The 23253-nt window shown below is 60.8% G+C and overlaps 3 protein-coding genes across 16 annotated transcripts; 1 reads left to right on the forward strand and 2 right to left on the reverse strand.

Moving 5' to 3' along the window:
* Positions 1-6181: 6181 nt before the first annotated feature.
* Positions 6182-14230, reverse strand: SPATA20 (spermatogenesis associated 20). Of its 7 annotated transcripts, none has more exons than XM_015880201.3 (17): positions 13890-14230; positions 13203-13331; positions 13015-13079; positions 12439-12593; positions 12188-12331; positions 11792-11993; positions 11590-11720; positions 11417-11521; positions 11082-11156; positions 10754-10966; positions 10455-10647; positions 10040-10208; positions 9581-9789; positions 9309-9508; positions 9140-9220; positions 7335-7542; positions 6182-7224 (listed from the first exon to the last, which is right to left on the reverse strand). In XM_015880201.3, the coding sequence occupies exons 1-16, from the start codon at positions 14228-14230 to the stop codon at positions 7372-7374; spliced, it is 2583 nt and encodes an 860-aa protein (XP_015735687.2). In that variant the 3' UTR covers positions 6182-7224; positions 7335-7371. The 7 variants fall into 7 exon arrangements, 6 of the variants coding, with proteins under 6 accessions (XP_015735687.2, XP_085378752.1, XP_085378753.1 ...); XM_085522626.1 differs by having other exon boundaries at positions 13015-13115; XM_085522627.1 differs by having other exon boundaries at positions 6182-7542.
* On the reverse strand, positions 14012-23058 carry EPN3 (epsin 3). 8 transcript variants are annotated; one of them, XM_085522631.1, is made up of 10 exons: positions 22934-23058; positions 18965-19590; positions 18570-18688; positions 17384-17467; positions 16989-17096; positions 16782-16866; positions 16276-16563; positions 15481-15591; positions 15031-15246; positions 14012-14954 (listed from the first exon to the last, which is right to left on the reverse strand). In XM_085522631.1, exons 2-10 carry the CDS (start codon positions 19533-19535, stop codon positions 14647-14649), a joined length of 1890 nt encoding a protein of 629 aa, XP_085378757.1. In that variant the 5' UTR covers positions 19536-19590; positions 22934-23058; the 3' UTR covers positions 14012-14646. The 8 variants fall into 8 exon arrangements, with proteins under 8 accessions (XP_085378757.1, XP_015735689.2, XP_085378756.1 ...); XM_015880203.3 differs by lacking the exon at positions 22934-23058 and adding an exon at positions 21755-21893; XM_085522630.1 differs by lacking the exon at positions 22934-23058 and adding an exon at positions 21285-21409.
* Positions 21124-22484, forward strand: LOC146757345 (uncharacterized). Its single transcript, XM_085522654.1, has 3 exons — positions 21124-21160; positions 21217-21364; positions 22110-22484. The coding sequence occupies exons 1-3, from the start codon at positions 21124-21126 to the stop codon at positions 22255-22257; spliced, it is 333 nt and encodes a 110-aa protein (XP_085378780.1). The 3' UTR covers positions 22258-22484.
* Positions 23059-23253: the final 195 nt, after the last annotated feature.

Consider the following 23253-nt stretch of genomic DNA (forward strand, 5'->3'; position numbering starts at 1 on the left):
AGTGACCCCAGCAAGCAGAGGTGCACGCTGAGGGACCTGGGATATAAATGAGAAGAAATTTCAGTGCAGCCTGAGAAACTATTGAGGTCACATTCCCATCGCACACGCAGCCCTGGCCTCCTAATTATACCAAAGATAGCACAGGGGACAGTGATGGGGTGAGGTGGGGACGGGCAGTGGCCGCCTTAGGGCTGCGCTGTCAGTACCGACTGTGCTGATAGCAGAGCTGGGGGATGTGGTTAGTGGGTCTGGTGGGGATGGTTGGGGTTGGACCGGATGACCTTGGAGGTCTTTTCCAACCTTATATTAGAAATACCATGTCCCCAGATCCTCCATCAGACCGCCCATGGGAACAGGGGCTGTGCACCCCATCACAAGGAGGGGAGGAGACGACAGCTCCCGGCCCAGCCCTCTGGGTCATTCTGGAGGAACCCTCCACATTTTCCAGGTACTTCTAGGAAAAGCACTGTGAGCTCCATGTCAATGGGGAGCTCCAGAGGAGCAACCTCACCACAGCCAACTATGGTGCAGTGACGGGTTCCACAGTCAGCCATACAGGAGCTGCGTGGAGCTGGAATGGGAACAGCCGACATCTGCAACTGTTTTAGCAGGAGGCGGATTGAAGACAGCCCCAACAGAGAGGCTCCAGCCCTGTGAGGACGCGGCGCTGTTTGCTCGGCTGCTGACGGAGAGCTACAGTAGCTGCGGGTGATTTCAGTAAGAGGGGATAACATTTCTGTTGGTTCTGGGAGCCGTGGATTCAACCCATACCAGCGTCCAGCTCAGGTCTGAATCACACTGATACACAAAGCTCCCCTCGTGCCTCAGAGCAGTGAAAGCGCGTGTCTCTCCCCCAGGTCAGCCCCCACGGCCCCACTGAGAGCCTTGTGTTCCCCACCCAGAGCTGTGTCCCAAACCCAAAAGCTGGGAACCACCCTGGAAGGGCTGGGAGGAACATTTAGTCAATGAGAACACAGGAGGCTACAGGCTGGGCTTTGCCTTTTCTTTTTTTAATGAATATTTTTTATTATCTCTCCTGATCTTTATTAAAAGAGAAGCCAGGCAAGTAGTTGGAGGGAAAATATACAAAGGCACAGAGCAGCACCGCTGCGCAGAGGGACCGTGCACAACCATCGCCATCCCGCTGATACATGGAGCAGAATTAATAATTCTGGCTGGGGAGCAATTAGTTTGGGCTGATGAGCTGCACTTTCCTGTGTGATCAATGGTTGCACCTCCACTTTTTGCTACGCCATCAATCCGTGCCCAAGCAGGGCCGGGTGCTGCAAAGTGCTGTGTCTGCACCATGGAGCCGCTGGGCACAGGCACGGCTGAACCTGCAGCACAGAGAGCACTGTGAGCTGCTGGAGCAGCGTGGGGCAATGGGGTCACAGCGTGATGTATGGGGAAAGCAGCTTCTGTGGCTGCCCCCCTCCCTTACCTTTTAAAAGTCTCGCTTACCTTAGTGCTTGCTACGACTTTAGAAGGAAGGGAATCATTCTTTAAAGGCTTCATTGAGTAGAGTGTACTTTAGCAGCTAGATCTCATATCTGGCCCTCAAAAGGAGCAAGACGACATCAGCCCACAGAGATGGGTTCCTGTGTGGGACCAGGGCCTCCATCCCCCCTGGAATGCAGCCCCACACCCAGACCCTCAGCCCCAAACATGGCGCAGAGACACCAAAAACACAAACAGGTCCATTGGAAAAAGTGTGGGGGGGGGTCAGAGGGGCTTTTCTGCTGCTTCACCATCTTTTCTCCCAGAGACACCCATACTGGAGTGCCCAGCATTGCACTGGATGTTGTCCCTATGCAGTGTCTGCAGCACCTGCTGCAGCTCTGATCAGGGTCTGTCCCCATACACCCCCACCTGCAGCCAACACACCCAGCAGCAGCTGCAGCTCTCCAGCCAACAGCATACATGGCCCAGATTTTCCCCACTTCCCTCTGAAGCGCTGGTACAAAACACAGCTTTCAAGGAAGAGACAGCCTTCAGAAAGGGGGAAAAATCCCAACTGAAATGCAGCCTTCTGCTGCTGCTGCCTGAGACAGCCCCATCTGATGCACGGCAGGCTGTGCAGAGGGCTGGCCCCGCATCCCACAGCCCCACACCACGCTGAGCCCCACGTGCAGCAGCCTCCAGCCCCATATCTCAGTGCTGCTCTGCAGTCCCCACTCTACAGGGCTGGATTTTGGGCTAACAATCCCTGCCGGCTGCGTGCACACAGCTGCAGTGCTGCAGTCCCAAACGGGTTCCCCAGTGGGACACAGTCGGGGCCTTAGGCCACAGCACACACCCCTAAGCTTCCCCAGAACCTGCCCCAAACCTCCCAAAAATCTCTTGCTTTTCTCTCCCCAGATCTGTCAGCCCTCATTCCTCACAGCCCCCCTCCCCACCCTCTCTGCTTTCATCTGGTTCCCATGCAGCACGTGTGCTAGGAGCGAGCAGCTCGCCAGCAACACTTCTATCAGCGCTCCCACTGTAATTGAATCTTCAAATCTCGTCTGACAGGAATAGACAAGAGGGAAATGAGACTCATCGGCCATCCCCCGGCACAGCACAGCGCTGGGATGCCCACAAACATTGGTCCCAGCAGGGCTGGGAGTGCTCCCAGATCTCCCAAACACAGTAAGGCTCCGAAATTGGTCAGCGTGATCTTGGAGAGGAGGGGAACAGAGCTGGCCTGGCAGATAACGCAAGGCTGCCACAGCAGAGGGGCTGCAGGGCTCAGATATCAGCTCTGGGGCACAGTGCCCTCACTCAGACATGAAAAAGGACCCATGCAAATGGTACGAGCCGCCCTGCAGCTCTCCTGAGCAGCTCCAGAAAAGCAGCGTCCAACTCTGCACCCCAACAGCGCACAGCAGCCAGAAGCACTCGATAACCAATTGACCCAACTGATTTTAAAATGAAAGAATATTAAATGAACACACATGTGCCCCTGCCCTGCAGCAGCTGAGCGCCCAGGGCTGTCCCACCTGGTGCTGCCAGTGACGGTGGCACTCACACCGGGACCCCTCCTGTGCAGTGGGTTTTCTTCCCAAACCCCTCCCCATCAGCATCCTCATCCCAGCAGCAGCCCTTGATGCAGAAGAGATTTTTTACTTTTTCCCTTCTTGCATTTTTTTTCCCTTCCTTTTTAAGATCTCTGCTGGGAAATCTTTGTAATTAATGACCCTTTAAAGTAAAATATAATTAAGAATAATGTGGAGCACGCCGCAGCAGCTCGCGATGCCGGGGGGAGCGGGCGGCCGAGCGGCTCCGGGCGCGATGACGCTGCCCTCGATGGGCACCGACGGGGCTGCGGTTCATCAAACGACACATCGGAGGGGACGCGGGGGCTGGATGCGGCTTTGCCTTCCCGCAGGTGCGGGACCCCCACGCGTCTGCTGCTCGCACGTGGCGCAGCCGATGCGCTGGGGAAGCTCGTTGGGCAGAGAAGCTCCGTTCCCTCCCAGAGCAGCCGCTTCGTGCCGATCCTCCGTCAAAGCCGAGAGCCCCTTTACAGGAGCCCGAGCGCCGCAGAGGCGTGAGAATGAGGGACGGCTCATTGAAATGTAATGCTGCCGAGGAGATCTTCCTTCTCCTTCCAGCAGAGAGCAGATGTTCCCGTTCCACGTAGGCACTGCCCCAGCGCGAGCTGGGTGCTGATGTCACCGCTCATAGGTGGTTTGTTGTCATGCTACAGACAAACCTGACATTTTCCCTTTTAAAGATACACTGGGATGGATTCTGGGCTCCTGCCACCGCAAACATCCCGGCGGAGCTGTCAGAGGGATCCTGTCCTGAGCGCTCACAATTCAAACGGCGCTTTGCATTTTCAGCAGGATACACGGCAACACAGGCAGCAGATGGAGCCCAGCTGGGGCGGGAGGGCTGGAACACCAGGGCAGGAGCACAGGAGAGCTCAGCTGGGGGCTGGGGGCACCGCATGGCCGCGGTGGTGCTGGGGGAGGGGGGGAATTTATTTCATGCTTTCCAGATCTGGCTTCTATCTGTCGTTAATGTTATATTGCATAAGCAGAGATAAATCTGAATGGAGTTAATACCCACCGAGCATGATGCCGAATATTCATCTGCTGGCAACCAGAACGAGGCAAATGTGAATCTTCATTACCAGTGGAGGTTGTTAAATATTTATGTTTTCTGTTTGAGACGTACTGTGACACGTGAAACTCAATTACAATATAACTAAAACCCAGCCTAAATTATAGATAAATGGCAACAAATGAAGAGAAGTCTGAAGTTCAACGTGCACAGCCCTGAGGGAAGAAACAGACAGACAGACAGACAGACAGCTGAACAGACAGACAGCTGAACAGACAGACAGCTCCTGGTCCTGGTATTTGCTCTCAGCCCAGCTCCAGGTACAGCTCCTGACCCTCACCAGAGCCAGCCTGCATGCAGGAGTGGCCTCATTTTGCCAACAGATGAACTGTGCCACTTAGAGAAGAAAACAGCAATAAGGGAGAAAATTAAAGAAAGACGGGGGAATTTAAATTAAATGTGAATTACTGCCTTCTAATCCCACTCTTAATGCTGCTCCCTATTGCTGCTGTGCCTTCGCACCGTCCTCCCCCATCAGAGCAGGATGCTGCCCAGCACTTCAGTCCTGCTCTAGTCTTTCTAAACATGGTTTCGCTCAGCCATCCCTGCTGTCTCCTTAAGGGCCTGGGAATAGCTTTGTCCTCTTCTTTCCACCTTTAGTTTCCATTCATTCACCAAAATACTGATGCACTGCTCAGCTCCATGCAGTAATGGCACCCACACCTCGCCTGCAGTGACCTCACTGCCACCGTAAGCAGCGCTCGGGCACCATGCACGGCCCTGTGACTAATTTGGGATGCGGTGGACATTTTTAATGGGCTGCTATAAATATTGATGGGCTGTCAGCCATGAAAAAGGACCTTACTCCCATTGCAGTGCTGTGTCAGAGGGGAGCAGGGGGTCAGGGGCCGAGCCCCACTGGCACCACAGAGCTCTGCATCTCCACCTCTCCCACTGCCGTGGCCCCAAAGCCTCCACGCTGGGATGCACAGCCTGTCATCTGCTTTGCTGAGAGCCTATTGATTCCTCCTGCCCGTGCTTCACCCCAACATATCGACCCAATCTACTCTCTGTAACTCAAACTAAATTAGCTGCCTTAATCTGCAGATAATTGCGGCGAGCCTGGCTCTGCCTGTCCCAGATTCGCAGGTGGTGGGGACAGGGAGGAGATGTGGGGACAGCCACCTCACAGCCATAAACGGGTCCCACATCTGGGCCCACCCAGTGGCTCCCAGCTCCCATCCCCTCCCTTTGTGCACCCCAGAGCCCCCGGCCCATCCTGGTACCAAGGAGGCAGAGCCTTCCTCCCCAGTGAGGCACTGCTCTCTGCAAACACCCTCCCTCGCCTTCTGTAAAGCCTCCAAAACACACATTTAATTTAGATTTAACGCAATAGTTACCATGGTCAGTAAATACCAAAACCATATTAGAGGAGGATTAATAGCCGTGTCATGGCCTCAAACCACTGCCTAATCCTGCTCTGAGCGCCCGCTCCCCTTCAAAGGAGGGAAGGAACCACTCCACAGACACAGCACTTGCTCAGGACCACTGAGCACCATGTGGGGAGAAGACCCCTGGGATATCTTGGAACAGGCAAAGGGCAAACTTGCCCCACACCAGAACCCCTACAGCCCCCAAACCTGCCCTTCCACACTGATGCTAATTGCCTGCTCAGGCAGCAGCAGTTGGGTTCTCAGGTGTTGCCTAATTGCCCACCCACACACAGAGCTGCACACCTGCAGGGAGCCCCAGAAGGGGCGGTGGGAGCCCTGCAGCCCCCCCTGCAGCCACACCATCCCCACTGGCAAACAGCCTCCACAGCCCCTCTGCATTGGTGTCACATCAATACCGGGATAAAAGCGGACGGCACCGCGCCGGCAAAGCCAGAGAATGTTAATTAGAGGGAAAGCCTCATTAAAACAGAGCCGCAGTCTCAGTGGTGTGTGGGGGGAAGGAACACACGGCACAGGGCACTGAGGGGCTGCATCTGTGGGCACCCCAAGGGGACACAGTGGGCTGCATCGCTCCCCATGGAGCAAATGGGATGCACCACTGTGCTGTGCAGTGATACGAGTCCAGTGCAGCCTCAGGGTGAACCCCATGTCTGTCCACACACAAAATGCAGCACCACAAGTGCCACAGCAGCGTTTATTTGCCACAGAGAACTTTTCCCCATTTTCTTTTCTTTGGCCACTCAGCTCAATTCTTTCTGACAGCCCCTTCCCAGCACAGCTCTGCCCAACGGCTGCAGACAGAGACATGCTGACACTCAGTGGGGAGTGGGGAAAGGCACCCGCAGCCTTTGGCATGGCACAGCATAGCACAGCATAGCACAGCATAGCACCCCATACCCGAGCCCTTTGGGGATGACTGTCACCACGGGGTGGCCACCTCCAGATCCCCAAATGACGGTGTGGGGTGGATGCAGCACCGGTCTGCCCTGCGTGCTGTGGGGATGGGGAGTCACATCAACCCCCCCAGCAAAGGTGTCCAGTTAGAAAACAACAGCAACTCGAAAAGCAAAGAAAGCAGAAGGCAGCAGCCATCCGCCAGAGGCAGCGCTTTGCAGCTGGCTTTCCAGAAACACTTCAGCTTTTAAAACATAAAAAATAAAAAACCAACAACAGCCGCCCCGTCCACAGCACAGGAAGCATTCAGCAGACGAGGTGCAACATTCCTCTTTGACTTCAAAGGCATTTCTCCTGGCCAAGTACCCAGGCCTTGGCACAGCCCCTTGGAACGCCCTGAGAGCACCACTGCCATCTGCCACCAGCCAGGGCAGCGCTGTGCTGGGATGGCAGCAGGCAGCACACAGTGGGCACTGGGCCGGGTGGGACACAGCATCACAAGGAGAGAAGCTCCTTTGGAAGCTCCCTGTGCAGGCCACGCCATGCATCCATCCTTGGCAAAGCAGAGTTGTGTTGGAAGTGCTCAGGTTTGGTCTCATGCAGCCTGTGCCCAGTGTTGGGAGCAGCCCCAATGTAACTGATGGACATTACAGACTGCCCTGTCATTGAAAAGCACCGCAGCTGCCCGCAGTAACACCTCCACAAGCACCTGACCTCGAGCTCACCCAGGAGCATTCAGCAATTACCCCAGGTTGCTATAGGAACCAGAAGTAGTTTTTGCATCCGACCGCTGTGTTAACGCTGGGACTTGTATTCGTTTCTCTTCCCTCTGCAAGAAGTTGCTACTGATGAGCACAGGTGCAGGGGGGGCACCAGCAGGGCCATGCGGCCCCCCATGGCACCACAGGGGTTTGGGGTGCTGGGACTCAGACTGAATACCCAAAGCAGCCCAGTCCTCTTGGTGGGACAAAGGGGCTCAGGCGCAGAGCAGCTCCTGCAGGGCACGGGGCTCGGTGACAGGCAGGGAGCAGGTGAAGTTGCTGCAGACGTAGGCGGTGGCTTTGCCCTCTTTCCTCTCCAGGGAAGACAGGAATGGCAGCTGGCGGTAAAGGAACCCAGCACGGTCTCCGTCTGCGAGCATCAGCACCTGCAGAGGAAGGAAGGGGAGGGGTGGAGGAGCACAGCATCACCCCTTGCAATGGCAGCCCTGCTCCCACAGCTCCCCAGAGCACGGCACAGCATTGGGCATGTGGCACCGGGAGGAAAAGGACAGAGCTGCTGGGATAACGAGCTTCTTTGGAAAGGAAAACATTTGTTCAAGCCTCGGGCCTCGCGGGCTGATAAGGACGGCTGGGAGCACACACAGCCCACCTTGCTCGGCCCCTGCCTGGCCCTCAGCCTGCTCCCCCTGCCCTCCCCCCTCTCTGCCTTTGTCTGGAATTAATTCCAGGAGTGATTAATTACCAATTCATGTCCAATCTGAAATTCATTATTCATTTTTCTCACAAGCTCCCTAAGGTCCTCTTGCGGGGCCAGGATAAAGGCGAGCCAGGGAGCTCACATGCTGCAGCTGAGGAGATAATGGGATCCTCCATAATTACCCTAAAGACCATTAATAGGGCCGGGATCTCAACCAGGATGGTGATCCAGCCCGCTGGCCCCAGGGCAAACACAGCCATGGGGAGGGCAGTGATGGGGTGGGTGGCATCTGGTCACACCGATGGCCCTGGCAGTGGCACAGGGAAGGCAGCACAGCAGAACTGCACCCCAGCACAGGGCTCCTCCATCTACCAGCGCCTGTCTCAATCTGCTGGTACCCTCAATACTGCCTTATCATTGGCTTCTCATTACAGCAAGGATTTCAATGTGAGGTTTGTAAGGAATTAATTACTGGAGCGACCTAATTAATTGCATTCCAGCAGCCCGGGCTGGCCCCCAGCGCCCTGCCAGCGTCGGGGAGCGGGGGCGATGCTGACGTCTCCTCCAGCCCCAGATCCCAGAGCAGCTGCATCCCTGGGGCTGTGACTCAGGGCTGCAGCACTGGGGCTGCTGCTGGGGTGGGAGGGAGGGAGGGAGCAGCCAGAGGGATGGGAAATGGAGGGGCTGCACCTTGTGTCCTGCGCAGCCAGGAGGGGCAGGTGCAGGAGGCACTGAACACAGCCAGGGTCCACTCAGTGCCCACCTTGTGCCAGCTCTACATCCCATTGCACATCTCCTGCCTGTGCCCAGCCTCAGCCTCCCAAAGACGCTGCTGTGCTCCTGGAGCCATCAGCTGCACCCCCCGCCCAGGGGGCAGCTGGAGTGTCCGTGGGGATGGCAGAGGGGAGCTCAAAGCAACACAGTGCTTTCCCAGCCTGCAAACTGGGTCACCCACTGTAATCCTTCCGAGGAAGCAAGAGTAATCAAGGCAGAGCAGAGAGGGCTCAGATGCAGCATGGGGAGCAAGGCACTGCAGGGGCAGCATGGGGAGGACTGAGTGTTGCATCCCCATGGAGAGGGCTCCTGTCCCTCTGAAACCATCACCGACTACTGCCAGGCACTCACAGAACATGGCCTCCATGGGCAGCTGACATGGGGACAGACAAGGGAACTGTCCCAGCTCACCCCCGTTGGGTAACAGAGGGACGTTGGTGCCTTGGCCAGGGGATGCTACAGCCATGCTGGGGACACAGTGGGGTTGCAACAGTGGTGGGGAGTGTGGCTTCAGCCACAAGGACAGGACAGGGACAGGCTGGCTGCTCTACCTTGTTGGGGATAAAGGTGGAGTGCACACAGCGAAGCATCTCTTTGGTGTCTTCTCCTTGGGGGTCCCCACAGATCACCACCTGTCCAGGGACAACACAGGTGCAAAGGGCTGAGGTTCCATGTCCCCACTCCTGCACCCAGAATGGAGGAGGGCACGCCAGCCCGTACCTGTTTGAGGGTGTGATGGAACAGGGCAGTGGCACGGGCCATCTCTGGCAGGGCCAGCGGGATCTTCTGCAGCCTCTCAGAGAAGGCAGCCAGGATCTGCCCAGCCTTCTCCACCCACTCCATGTGGCCGGAGTACGAGGCTGCTCGGAGCAGGTTTGTGACAGTGACGGAGTTGGCAGCGGGCTCCGCTCCATCCTGGTCTGCAGGGGACACGGTGTCACAGTCAGCCCAGTGCCAGCACCACCCCTGCCCTGCCCAGGGTCCCCACGCACCGTCCTTCAGGCGCAGCAGCAGCGAGGGGTCACCAGCCTCACTGGAGAAGTATGCAAAGCCCTTGGGGTCCCAGAAGAGCTTGTCCTGTGTGTGCTGGAGCTGCAGGGCCCACTCCAGCCAGCTCTGGTCCAGGGAAGCTTCGTAGAGGTCAAAGAGACCCTGGATGATGAAGACGTAATCCTCCAGGAACCCATGAATGGGAGTGGCACTGCAATGGCAGACAGGGATAGACATCAGTGTCTGCAGCCCAGCAGGGCAGGCTGGGGGAAACCCTCCTCACTGCTGTCCATGACCAAGGAGACACCACCTTGGCTACTTCCCGAGCTCAGCCATGGCTGTGCCAAGGCTCCGTATGGGGCAGTGCGGGTACGCAGCAGAACAGGAAGGCTCTTACCACTTCCAGAGACAGGAAATGGAAAGGACTCGGGCTGAGTAACCCTTCGTGCACCACCACTCACCTCTGCTCCACCACATCGGCCTCACCACGGTAGCAGCTCCGCAGCAACCTGCCACTGCCCGGCTCCACGAGGTGCCTGCGCACAAAGGCAGCTGCCTGCACTGCCCGCTTCACGTACTCCTGCTTGGCCAGCACTGCTCCAGCCTGGGAAAAGCCTGAGATCATCAGTCCTGCGTGGGCACAGGGACAGCTCAGGCACAAAGAAACATCCCACAAGGACAGGGACAGCACCCTGTTCTCACCCCGCTGACACTGGGTGGGCACAGACCTCGGTCCCATCCCTCCCTGCCCTGCCAAGCAGGCTGCACCACAGAAGAGTTTTGCTGCTCTCTGCTGGCAAAAAGAAAATGAAAAAGCCCAGCACAGCAATATCCCACACCAGCAGCAGCTGCACAGATGGCTGCAGACCCACTCACCATTCCACGAGGCCAACATCTTGGTGTCCAGGTGGGGCCGCGGGCGCTGTGCCCGGGCTGCCTGCAGCCTGTTCCTGCCCTCCTGCAGCACAGCACTCAGCTGGGCCGGCTCCAGCCCAAAGCGTGCGGCCGTCAGCTCTGGGGAGGAGCGCACAATGAGGACGTTTTTGCCCTGCAGCTCCTTATGGGGGTCCTGGAAGGAGAACTGCACTCTAAGAACACCACCCAGCCCCACAAGGCTTGGACCCACGTGCCTCGGGTCCAGCAACGCCCCCAGTGAGCTCTGTACAACCCCTCACCTTGCTGGGGCTCACATTGCCCTCCTCCTTCACCCCGTAGTGGTGCATGAAGACATCTCCCAGGGTTGTCCCCTCTGCAGCCCCCTCCACCGGGTCAGGGAGCAGAGCCCGGACCTCCTCAGCTGCCCACACACAGAAAGCTCCCTCCCGCTTCTCACTGGAGGTGGCTGTTGGGTAGGAATCTGCATCCTCTGCACTGTAAAAGCCTCCAGCCTGGGGAGAAAACAGCAGATACATCCAGCTGTGGGGGCAGCCCTGCAGCACAGCACTGCATCCCAGCCAGGGCAGGTAAGTGACTCCCCTGCCTGGCTCCACTCGGGGAACACACCTGGCTGCCCAGGTCCCGCGAGGCGTACAGCAGGATGTCAGCAGCAACGTCAGCAAAGAACTCATCACCAGAGATCTGCAGGAGAGAGGAGGTGGTGATCGCTCTGCTGTGCTACAGCGGGCAGGGGGAAGAGACACGGCAAGAAGTAACAGGACACGTGAAGAGCTACAAGGGGGAGAAGTGCTGTGAGCGTGCAAGGACTTTAAAGACGAGGCAGATTTAGAGCCTGAAGGGTTCATATAACAGAGCTGCACAGAACTCCTGCCTGCACGAGGAGCGCTATAGATGGGGAATGGGAGTGCTCTGTGCCCACCGATGGGAGCCCACAGCCACACCTGGAAGGCTCTGCTGTACACAGCTGCCAGCTGCCCCTGGTCGTACAGCATCTTCTCAAAGTGCGGGACGTGCCAGTGCCGGTCGGTGGAGTAGCGGTGGAAGCCCTGAGAGGAACACACTGATGTCACCACTGAGCTCCAGCCATGGTTTAACCCCTGGCCATTCCTCCTACCTGACCGATGTGGTCATGAATGCCCCCATGTGCCATCATCTTCAGAGTGTGCAGTGACATCCGCAGCGCTCTGGCCCCTTCTGGGGTTGTTCTGTGCAGGGCCCAGTAGGTGAAGAGGAAATTCAGATTCACTGAAAGACAGGGACAGGCTGCAGGGTGAGCTCTGTGCCCAGCAGGGCTCAGCCACAGGGACCGCACTGACCTGGGGTGGGGAACTTGGGGCACTGTGAGAAGCCACCATAATCCTCGTCGTAGGAGCCAGAGAGCTGCTGGAAGCAGGTGGTCAGCACGTCCTGGGCTGGGGGGGCTGCCTGCCGGTCCTGTGTGCCCACCCGGGACAGGGAGCGCAGCACTTCCAGGATCCTCTGGCTGCTCTGCAGCAAGTCCTCTTTGTTCTGCCTCCACTGAGCGGCAGGGAGAAAATCACTGCTTCCTCTTCTTGCCTTTCTTTCTGCCTCCCAGCCCAACCTTCGCCTCCACTTCCCAGTGCCCTCCCCATGAGCAGCGCATCCCCATCCCCACCCCCACCCCCATTTCCTCAGTCACTGCTCCCCACCACCCCCCATTCCTGAGCACTGCCCCCAGCCGCCCGCTCTACCTGCTCTGCAATGCGGAGCAGCACAGTCCGGAAGCCCACGTGGTGGGTGCTGTCCTCAGGGGGGAAATACGTGCCCCCAACAAAGGGCTTGAGGTCCGGAGTCAGCCAGACGCTCATCGGCCATCCCCCTCCACCGCTGGTGGCCTGTGGACACGGGGCACAAGGATCTCATAGGAAGCTCCTCGGGAACACAAAATGAACCTCAAGAGAGAAGGGCAGAGCGTGCCCTGGCCCTGCTGCACCTCCCCCACCTGCACGAAGGTCATGTACACTTTGTCCACGTCCGGCCGCTCCTCACGATCCACCTTGATGCACACAAAGTTCTTGCTCATGATCTCACCAATCTCCGGGTTCTTGAAGGACTCCTCCTCCATCACGTGGCACCAGTGGCAGGTGGAGTACCCCACTGAAAGCAAGAGCAGCAACAGGGTGAGGCCACGGAGCAGCCTGACCTGGGATGGGAGCACACGGACCATCACAACCCACACTGCACCATCCCACCCACACCCCTGTCTGAGAGCAGAGTCCCAGATCTCCCTCAGCTCCGGCTGTGCCCACCGCCCTCTGGGGCACCGCCTTTCCCAGCACCCACCCCCCGGTGCAGCTCTGTGCCATAGGAGTGGAGGTGCAGCACAGAGGCATCCTGCTGGCTCATCTCCTGCTCTGGATTCCTCAGCTCCCCCAGGACAAGGGCTTTGGTGGCCCCTGGATGCAGCCCTCCTCCCAGCAGAGCTGTTACAGCTCTCAGAGGGAAAGAATCAGCGCCAGGCAGCCTCACCCACAGCTCATTTACTGACACACATAAGGAGCACCTGGCTGCCAGTTACCTGACAGGAAGATCAGCTTGTTCTCCTGCTTCGCTTTATCAAAGGCTTCCTGACCCCACGGGTACCTGCAGAGGATGAGGAGCAGCTGCCGGCTCTCACAGCTGCCATCAGAGCCCACTATGGAGCTGCACATGGGGAGCACCGTTAGGAGAGGATGAGGAGGAAGGGCACGGTGTGCTCTGTCTCACCAGTCCACGGGGTTGTGTGCGTGCTGCTGCAGGTACGGGGACCTCTCGTAGATGAGCCGGTTGGCGCGGCGGGGCGGGCTGCTCCTCCCAGCCGTGGCCATGGCCATGCTGCCCACTAGGAACACCGGCCTGCAGCACGGGATGCTCTCATTAGTTGTTGGCTCATTAATTCACCCGTTAATTCACTACGTTGCCCGACGTGGGGTGGTGTGTCCCTGGCACGCTGCACAACCACAGCCCTCGGTGAACCAGTGAAACCCCCCCGGGCTCTGCCCCAGTATTACTGCACCCCGAGGGGGGCTGGGAGGGGGACAAGGAGACCCTGGTGCTGGGAGCAGAGGGAGGGGTGCGCGGATATGAGGGGCAGCAGCAAGGGGTGCAGGAAGGGAACGTGGTGGAGACACGGTCACGAAAGGGAGGATACAGGAGAGATGCAGGGGAGAGAAAGGCAGGGGGCCTACAGGCAGGATTTAGGGGATGCAGGGGAGGGCACGGGGAGGATTCGGGGGACACGGAAAGCGGGCAGGGAGTGCTCAGGGCAGCGCTCGGGCACGCAATAGCAGCACGGAGCGGCACGGAGCAGCGCACAGGGCGCTGCAGGGAGCGGGGCCGGCACCGCCCGACGTGCCGCAGCACATCCCCCGGTCCCGCCGCCCCCGGGGCCGCCCCCCGCCCCCTCCCCGGTACCTGCGGGCCCTGCGCAGCGGCGCCGCGAACATGGCGGCGGGGGGAGGAGCGGGGCCGCCCTCGAGCCGAGCCCGCCCCGCACGGGGAGGAGGGAGCAGCCCGGTAAGGAGGAGCAGCCCGTGTCCGTTCCAGTTCTTTATTGTCGCGGTCAGTTCGTGGCTCCCGGTTGCCGGGACGGCCGCAGCGGTTCGGACGCGGAGCGGCTCTGCCGGCTGCACGCGCTGAAGCACAACGCGACGCCCCCCACCCTTTCCTGCCACCCCCCGAGCAGCGCTGCCCGCAGCACCGAGCGCTGCTCCCGGTGCTCCCCGTGGGGCGGAGCGCCCGGCCCTGCACGGCATCCGGGGGGCACGGGGGAGCGTGAAGGGCAACGCGGTTGGGGCTGACCCGGGCTGGAGAGCGGGGACACGGCGCCCAAGCGGAGAAACATCCAGAGCGGGGAGAGCGCGAACCGGCCGGGAGCCCCGGGGCGAGGGCAGCACGTGAAGGGAACGGAGCGTTAACAGGGAACGGGAGCGGACAGGAGGCAGCCGTCTGTCTGTCTGTCCGTCTGTCTGTCCGTCCGTCCGTCCGTCCGCCCCGCAGTCAGACGCCGCGCGCACAGCGGACGGTCCCGGTGCCCACGGAGCGCTCCGGGCGCGGCTCCTGCGGGCGGTTCGTGCTGCCGGCCGCCCCCGACGGGGCGAGCGGGGAGGGAGCGGCGGGGGAACGGCCGGGAAGGGGCGCGGAGCTGCTCCGCGGTGCCGGCCCGCAGCCCTCAGAGGAAGGGGTTGAGCCCTCCCTGCGGGGCCGGGGGGCCGCTCAGCGGCAGCAGAGGCTGCGGCAAAGCGCCGGGCAGCTCCGGGAACGGGCCGGCCCCCGCCTGCGGGAAGGCACTGGCGGAGGCGGGCAGGGCGGCGGGGACGCTGCTGAGCGGCAGCGGCAGAGACGCACTGTAGGTCATGGCGTTGGCGGGCAGGGCGGCGGGCAGCACGGGCACCGGGGAGCCGGTCCGCATCTGGTTGAGCGTGGGCTTGGGCTGCTCGGCCAGGCTGAACGGGTTGGTGGGGGACGGCGTGCTGAGCCCTGCGGGAACACACGGGGAGCGTCAGAACGACCCGCCGCCCCCCGCTCCCACCCCGCGGCTCAGCCCCGCACCCACCCGACAGGAACGGGTTGCGCGTCTTGGCGGCCTGCGGCGGAGCCACCAGCGAGTCCAGGTTGACCAGCGAGGAGGCGGCGGGGCCGAGGAAAGCCTCGGGGGTTTTACAGTCCTTCCGCTCCTTGCTGGATTCGGGCAGCGACTCGGCCAGGTTGGCGAGGTCAAAGCTCTTGTCCTGCTTGGTGCCGGGGAACAGGTCGCCGAAAGGGTCCGGCTCTGGGGTGGGGGAGAGCGCCGTGTCAGTGGGCTGCAGCCGCTGGGAGCGGACCGCAGGGCACCGAGGGCATCCCCACTGCCCCCGGGCTGCACGCACAGCAGCCTTTGTCCACGCCAGCAAGGAGCCGTGCACAAAATTGGGAGCAGCTCCTGGCTGTGCCCCTGGAACCGCCAGCATGGACAGCGATGGAGGAACGTCACCGCCCGCCCACAACGCCCCGTGTCCCCGCTTACCCGCGGGGCTGCCGGGCTTCACCGAGGAGAGCGGCTGTGATTGCTCCATGTCCGGCTGCTCGGCTGCCTCGGGTTGCTTTGCAAACAGGTCGAAAGCATCCCCCCCTGAAGCTGGGGGGAAGAGGTGAGATTCAAGGATGGGAGCAAGGGGGGGGCTGCGGTCAGTGCAAGCATCAACCCGGAGTGACCAGGATGGGCCACAGCAGGAGCTTGGCCTTGAGCAGAAAATACCCCCCAGGCAGCTCAGCCAGGAGGGAAAAAGCACGAAGTGATGGTTTAAAGACCAGCGCTTACACCCGGCTCTGGTTATGCTCTTGCCCCTAGGGACCAAAAGTCTGAGCAGCTCCCCATGCGTTGTGGGCAGTGGACACAGGACTGCCACGAGGTGGGAGGAAGCAGCCGAGAAGGAAGCGAGAGCAGCACCAAGCTCAGAAACAAAGATTTCTCCTATAAAGAGCCCCCATCTGCAGCACCTCATCTGCAGACACCAACCGGCCTGTCTCAGGCTGTTTGAGAGGGGGCAAAGCCAATAGATACCAACAGGGAACATCACCCCACTGCAAGAGCACTCCTCTGGGAGGGCTTCATTAACTGTGCCAGGGTAAGTACAGCAGCCTGACTAGCTTGCACTACAACCAAAAGGTTCCGTGAAGTCTCCAGCACACCAAGGAGCAAGAGGAGGTCTGGTGGGAGAGCAGAGCTGGCTGCAGGAGAAGGAGGGGCACCCAGGATGTCAGGGACAGCCAGCGCAGCGCATGGTCCCTAGCAAAACCCCATCACCACCAAGCTGCTTACCAGGGTTAGGCTCAGCCACAGCAGCCCAAGGGTCAGTGGCCGGTGCAGTGCTGGAGCCCTGGGCCGGTGGGGATGTGGCTGTCCAAGGGTCTGAAGGGGAGAAGCCGGACGAGGTGGGTGCCTTCCCCCATGGGTCAGCAGAGGCAGGGGGGAAATCCCAGGGCCCAGCAGTGGTTTGCTGGGACGTGGTGCCTGCTTGGGGCACAGCCTCCCCGCTGCTGGATAGCACTGGCACCCAGGGGTCTGCTGTGCCAGTCCAGGCCGCTGGCTCTGCTTTGGGTTTCATATCTGAAAAGACAAGGGAAACCACAGATAAGAGTGACGCCTATCAGGGATGCACTTGAGGACTGTGGATTCCCATCAGCAGCACCACCCGGCTGTACAAAGAACAGGGCAGCAAAGGGAGGAGAAGCCAAAGGTCTTCATTGTGGACCAGTTGGGGATCAGGCAGAGACAGGGGGAGGGGAAAGGACTGTGCCGCCACCCCAAGCTTCAGCAGCCCCCACCTGGCATATCCCATGGGTCAACAGACGTGTGGCTGGAAGGAGCTGGGGCCGGCCCGAATATATCTGCCAGCTCCAGGATAGAGGACTGCAAACAGAAAGGGAATAAAGAAATGAGGGGAGCCCAGGGCTGACCTGAGAGCCCAGCCCAGGGCCACAGCATTGCTTAAGATGCTGCATGTGTGGCCGTCCAGGCCCCCGGTGCTTCACCTGGCTTTTCTTCATCTTCTCCTCTTCCTCCTCTTCCTCCCCACCTTGGGCAGTCTCCTCCAAGGCTCTTTGCAGCAGGGAGTTCTCCCCTTGCCATGCCCTCACCTCCTGCAGGAGGGAACAAGGGACGGAGCTGTGAGCACCAGCGGTCCTGCAGCAAGAGCAGAACCTTCTCCAGGAGACAAACCCAGCACAGGAGCTGCCACCGCATCCCCCAAAAGTCCCAGCATTTGAGCACAGGGCTGAGCGCACCAGGAGAGCGCACAGCGAGCAGCCCCACAGCAGGGAAAGCAAAGCGAGCGTGAGAGTGCTGCCGGCAGCGGGGCTGCTGGACGAGGCAGAGAGAAGCCCAAGTGCAAGAGACGGGAGCGCCCAGGGCTGCAGGGCACAGGTACCTTCTCATGCTCCTCTTTGCTCAGCGCGAGCGCTAGCTGCAATTGCCTTTCTTCATCTGTACTGGAAATTGGAGGAAGTGGCTTCTGCCAACAGAGGAAATCGGGTGAAATTTCAGCTGGAGCTCAGCTTGCCAAGCGGCTCAGTGGGTGCCATCCTCACCGCCAGCACCCTGCGGCCCCTCAGCTGCCTCACACTGCCCACAGCTCACTGCAGAGCCCAGCACCGGGAGCCCCGAGCAGCCCGGGATCAGGGTCAGCCCCATACAGACACTCACAGCCAAGGCAGCTCTTGGGGAGGGGTCATCCCTGTACTGCTATGGCAGCCCTGATCACCACCCCGTGATGTGGGGTGTGTGTGTGTGCACGGCTGTACACGCATGCGGGAGCGTGCACAGCCCAGGTGGTCTCCAGCAGGCAGTGCTTTCAGGAGCGTGTTCCTACAGCACACATCATGGCAGAATGTGGAAGCTATAAATACTGCAATTCCAGGACAGAAATAGGGATACACATATGCTGTGCAGTCTCCAAAAGAGCCACCAGGCAGGGGAAGCGGGCAGTGCTAAGTGCTGTGCTAAGTATGTCTCCTAGTCCAGCTAGCACACCGTGCTGCCTGCCCAAGGACACTGCCCACATGTGGGGACGCTGGCGACTGCGTCCTTTGTGTGTGTGTCCGTCCCCGTGTGCTCCACACACACTGTGCCAGCCAGCGACAATCTCAGCCGTGCAGATAATCTGTCCCCAAGGAAACGGGGCTGTGGAGCAGACAGGAGAAGGGATGAGCCCAGAGGAGGCATTGCAGTTGAGGCCATGGCTTGTTGGCTGCCCACATCCCCCGCACAGCTCCTCCTCCTCCAAAGGAGCAGCCATGGGCAGAGGCAGATTGTCCCCTGCAACAACAGCCTCCGATAAAGGTGACAGCAATGAGTGACAGGACTAGAAGCCCTCAGTGGAAGTCAATCAGGTTTGGTGATGAAGAAGGACCACCCCCTGCCATCCCAGGTTCCCAGAGAAGTGCTCGTTGCCTGTGTCTCATCCATGGTGCTGCCTCCATTCCTGCTGTGACTGGGATGCAGGCACACTGCGAGCAGCCTGGTGCAGCTGCGGGTCAATGCACAGCCCCAAGCCTCCCCTTCTCCATAATGGCCAAACCCCTGGGTACGGGGCAGCCCCTGCCCCACTGCCCTACCTTCTCAGCCTCCTCCCGACTCATTGCCAGAGCGAGCTGCAGCTGCAGCTCCTCCTCACCCGTTGTCTGGGGACGCGCTTGCTCCAGGTCGGAGGCGAATCGTGGGGATGAGGAAGAAGCTAAGAGAAAAAAGAAGAACAGGTGAAGAAGTGGTGCTGGGACTATGGGGAGATCAGCCACCTGTCAGCCTCCTCCCAGCCCCATCCAGGTCTGCAGCTCCAGTGCAGTCTCCCAAAGGGACGTACCCCAGCATAAATGCTTACAACCTCAAATGAGCCACAGCTTTATGGCAGCTGAGCATTACAACCCTAAGAGAGGAGGGGAGCGACGGACACCAGGTGGGTGCAGCGAACCAGCACAGCCTCCTCCCCCGCAGCCCCCAGGGCAGGACTCACAGTTGAAGGAGGAAGGTGAGCCCCGCGTCCGGCCATAGTCATCCCCGTAGGGCGATGCACGGCGGCCGTAGGTGGACTGATGGCTGCCGCTGCCCATCCCCTCCAGGGCCATGCGCTCCTTCGTCTGCAGCGCGTGCGCCCGCTCCTGCTTCAGCCGCTCCTCGTCCTTCAGCAGCGCCATCACCTGCTTCACCTTCTCCCGGATGTTGATGCCCTGGTCCTTGCCGTCACGGTCCACGTACTGGAAGTCCTTCAGCGTCTGGATGGTGTACAGGTTCTCCCGGCATTGGTGGGTCACCTTCTCGGAGCCTGTTTTGATGAGGTAGTCCAGCAGGGTGAGGGCTTTGTACACGTGCCGCCAGTTCTTGCCGCTGTCGTTCAGCCGTCGCCAGATCATACCCATGACCTCAGCAAAGGCCACCGTGTTGAAGGTGAGGTCCGCGATCTCCGACATCAGGGAGCTGGGGGGGCCCCAGGGGTCATTGGAGGTGGCCTCCCGCACCTTGATCTCCGCCTCCGAGTAGTTGTGCACGATGTTCTTCACCTGCCGGCGCAGGGCCGACGTGGTCATCTTTGCGCCGTGCCCAGGACCCGCTGTCTGCGGGCGCTCACAGCCTCACCAGTGCCTGCAGTGGGGAACGGGGACACCTCAGCACTGCCCCAGGCACCAGAGCCCCATCCCACAGCACCTCGGGCACCCCTCGAGGTGGAAGTGCCCATTGCCATGTTGTGAGCTGCTCACGGTCACCGAAAGCAGGCGGGATGCAGGATGGGAAAGAATCGTACAGCAAACCGACAGCTTAGCACTGCAGAGCTGCTGAGAGATTTGGCTTCAGATTCAGCAACATTTGGATGAGCTTTTAGCAGGCGCTTCTGCTGCTACAAGCACCCACCTGAAAATGGCAGCTCCCTCCTCCAGCCCCAGGCTGCCTCCAGGCCTCAGCCCCACGCGCTGCCTGCAGCCCTGCTAAGGCTCCAGAGCCACCCAGAAGGCACCACACAAAGACCAGCCCCAGCGTGACTCCAAGCCTGCCCTGACCTACCAGCACCTGCCCTGACCCACTGGCACCTGCAGCTGCCCGGGTCATTTCTCCAAGCAAACGTGGTTATTTTGCTCCTGAGGAGGAACCACGAGCCACCAAGTCAGAGCGCTGGCATCCAGCAGTGGGCAGACAACACAAAGCCTTCTCAAAACCCCAGATCCTGCCTGAGCCTCTTCTGCACCTGGGAGGCTGCTGCTGCAATGTGGTGGCAATGCTCCTATAACTGTCAGCAGGTCCCCAAAGCAGCCTGTCGTGCAGGTTGTCCCTCCCTCCCTCACACACCAGCAGCTGCCCCGATCCCTTCCTGCTGGGAAGCACCGTCCTTTCACGCCACAGAGAGGTTGCAAAACCACACGGCTGTGCCGAGCCCGTTCCCCATGACCCCATTACAGCGCTGTTCCCTGCTCCACACGAGCCAGACCCCTCAGCCGCCGGGTGGGAAAGAGCCTCTATCCCCACCCGGTGCCTGGAATCAGCAGAGCCGACGGGCAGAGCTGCTGGCGCCGGGTGAAGCTCCTCGCACTCCCGCACCAAAACTCACCGGCAGTTCCGCGATAAGCCGGCGGGCCCGGGCCTATCTCGGCAGCACAGCCGCACACAGACGGCAAGAAACCAGCGGCCGCCCCGGCTCCCCGCACCTCCCCGCACCGCAGCCACCGAGCCCCGCAGTCACACAACCGGTCCGGCCCCGCAGCTCCGCCGTCCCCGTGAGTCACAGACTCACAGAGTGACGCTGCCGGCTCCGCCGCTCGCAGGCGGCTGAAGTTTCTCTCCCGACACTTCCCCGTCCCGGTCCGTCCCGCAGCGCTGCGGGCACTGCGGCCTTTGGCTGCCTGTCGCCCGGGGAACGCTTCGGGGTGAGGGTGGTGGCGGTGCGGCAAAGTCCCCCGGGACTCCGACCCGCACTGTGCCCTCCGACAGCCGCGATAAAGCCGCGATAAAGCCGCGATAAAGCCGCGATAAAGCCGCGCCGTCGGCCCAGCAAAGCGCAGCGCTGCGGTGCGGTGCGGGACGTCCCTCCTGCCGCCAACACGTCCAGGGCCTGGCACGGCCCCAGCACCGCGGGGTCGGGATGGGAACCGGGGCCAGGTGGACCTGAATTCTGCATGGGAAGAGATGGAGACGGGGCTGGGATGGGGGCGGGGGGGGCACGGCCCGGCTGAAGCGCTGCAAAGAAGAGGAGGTTTTGTCCAGCACGGCTTTCCCCAGAATATAAAGGCAGTGAAACAGAAGCTGTGCGGGAGATAAGGCACCGCGTGTGGAATTACTGCAGTGACCTTGAGCTCGGGGCTGCCAGGTGGGAGAAGGACGCCGGGACGGGTCCTCATCGCTGCGACCCGGCACCGGGAGCGCGGAGGTGGGAGAATACGGCCGGGAGAGCACGGGAGGGGCGGGGGGAGAGAGGGACCCGAGGGGAGAACGAGGAAAGGGCAGAGCGAGGAAACCAGCCGGGGAGGCCGGGGAACGCGGCAGGGAGCGGGGAGGAAGGGAAGGCTCGCTTAATCTTTAATCAGGTGCAGGGCTGGGAGGAGCGGCGCACGAAATGGAGGGAGCGGAGCGGCCCGGCCCCGAGCACCGGAGCCCTTCGGGGGCCGCAGCCGCCCCCGGTGCCGCCGGGACTCGGGCAGCCGCGGGCCCGGCTCGGCGCAGCGGCACCGCACGGCCCGGCCCGGCCCTCCGCAACCCGCGTCCAGAACCTTCCTCCCTCCGTCCGTCCCTCCTCCCTTCCTCCTCCCGCGGTCCTTACCTACGCGCACTCGGCCCCGCCGTGCCGCTGCCGATCCCCCGGTGCCGGTGGGAGCGCTGGAGGCGGCCGCTGCCCGCCCGCCGACCCGCCGGGCTGGCTGGGCAGGTCCGGCCGCTCGCCTTAACCCTTTCGGGGCCGCCCGAACCCCGGCACGGCCGTTCCCCCCCTCGGCCCCGGGCAGCCGCGTTCAGCCCCCCCCGGTGCGCTGCGGGCCGCGGGGATGCGGCGCCGATCCCCAACCCGCCGCATGCGGGAGGCGGGGATGCTGTGTGGCTCCGTACTGCCCCCCATGGCTCACGGCCAGACGCTGCGAGCTGCAAGCTTTTTGTTTTTTTTTTCCTCCCATTATTTTTAGGCAGAGCCGCCAGCCCCGCTCCGATGTGCTCCGAATGGCGCTGCCCGGCTCCCCCCACGACTCCCCCCGCCCGGCATTGCGGCTCCCTCGCTGGTACCCGGGGCTGCCGCGGCGATCCAAGTTCATTACAATGTCTGCCCGGGTCTAAATTGGGAGCGGATTCTTGCCGTGCCCCGAGCAGCTCCCGCAGCCCGGCTGGGGGCAGAGGAGGCATCGGATGACATTACAAAATAAGTCTCTCGATCGTTTCGGTGCCACCCCCGTTCTCCCGGCCTCTGCCTTCCATTTTAATCAGCGACAGGCCTTCCAGCGCTATGGATGCATATAATCTTTTTAATATCGCTGGCATTTTCCATAATAAAAGCTTTCCTGGGAGCCGGGGCATTCTGGAGGGGGGCTGCCTTCCTCGCAGCACACAGCAGATGCTGCAGCTCTCCCCGGGCTGAGGCTGCAGCCTCGGGTCACGCAGAGAGGGCGGCAGAGCCGCACACTGCACATCCCAGCAGCTGGATCTCACACCGGGGTTTGGCCACACGAGCTGAACGCACACGGAGCAGCGCGGCGCCTCCAGCACCCAAACCCTCCTCCAGGTCAGCCCAAGCAGACCTGGCCCAGTTTGCGGCCCTGCAGGGGCTGTACCAGCACAGGGTTGGCTGGGTGGGCTGCAGCCCCTGCCATAAGCAGCGGTGAGCCCTGGGGCAGCCTCTGGAGGGGTGCAGCGCTTTCCTGGACTCCTTTCCCAGCCCCTCTAACAGTTACGGCATCTCCCAGCCCCACACAAGCACAGACTGTGATTTGCAGCTCACGGGCAGAAGGTCGCTCACCTCAGTGACGCAGCAAACAGCACAAATGATTAACAGCAACACAAACAGCGTGGGCTGAGCCTGGTGCTGGGCCTGGCACGGCAAAGGACTGCCCCCACTGCTGTCCAAAGGCGGCTCAGCAGGCTGTGAACAGGGACTGCGTGTTTCTAAGAGCGCCCTTTGGAAACCAGCTCTAATTTCACCGTGTTCCCAGTCACAGAACTTGCACAAATCCATGTAAATACAGTGACGGAGCTGGCTGCACGCTGCCCTCAGCCCGACCCTCCCATGCCCTGCTGTGTGCGGCCCCAGGAAGGTCGTTGTGAGGCTGCGGGAGCAGC

This window comes from Coturnix japonica, chromosome 23, assembly GCF_054131305.1.
Source record: "Coturnix japonica strain WE chromosome 23, WE-NBRP24, whole genome shotgun sequence".
Lineage (NCBI taxonomy): Eukaryota > Metazoa > Chordata > Aves > Galliformes > Phasianidae > Coturnix > Coturnix japonica.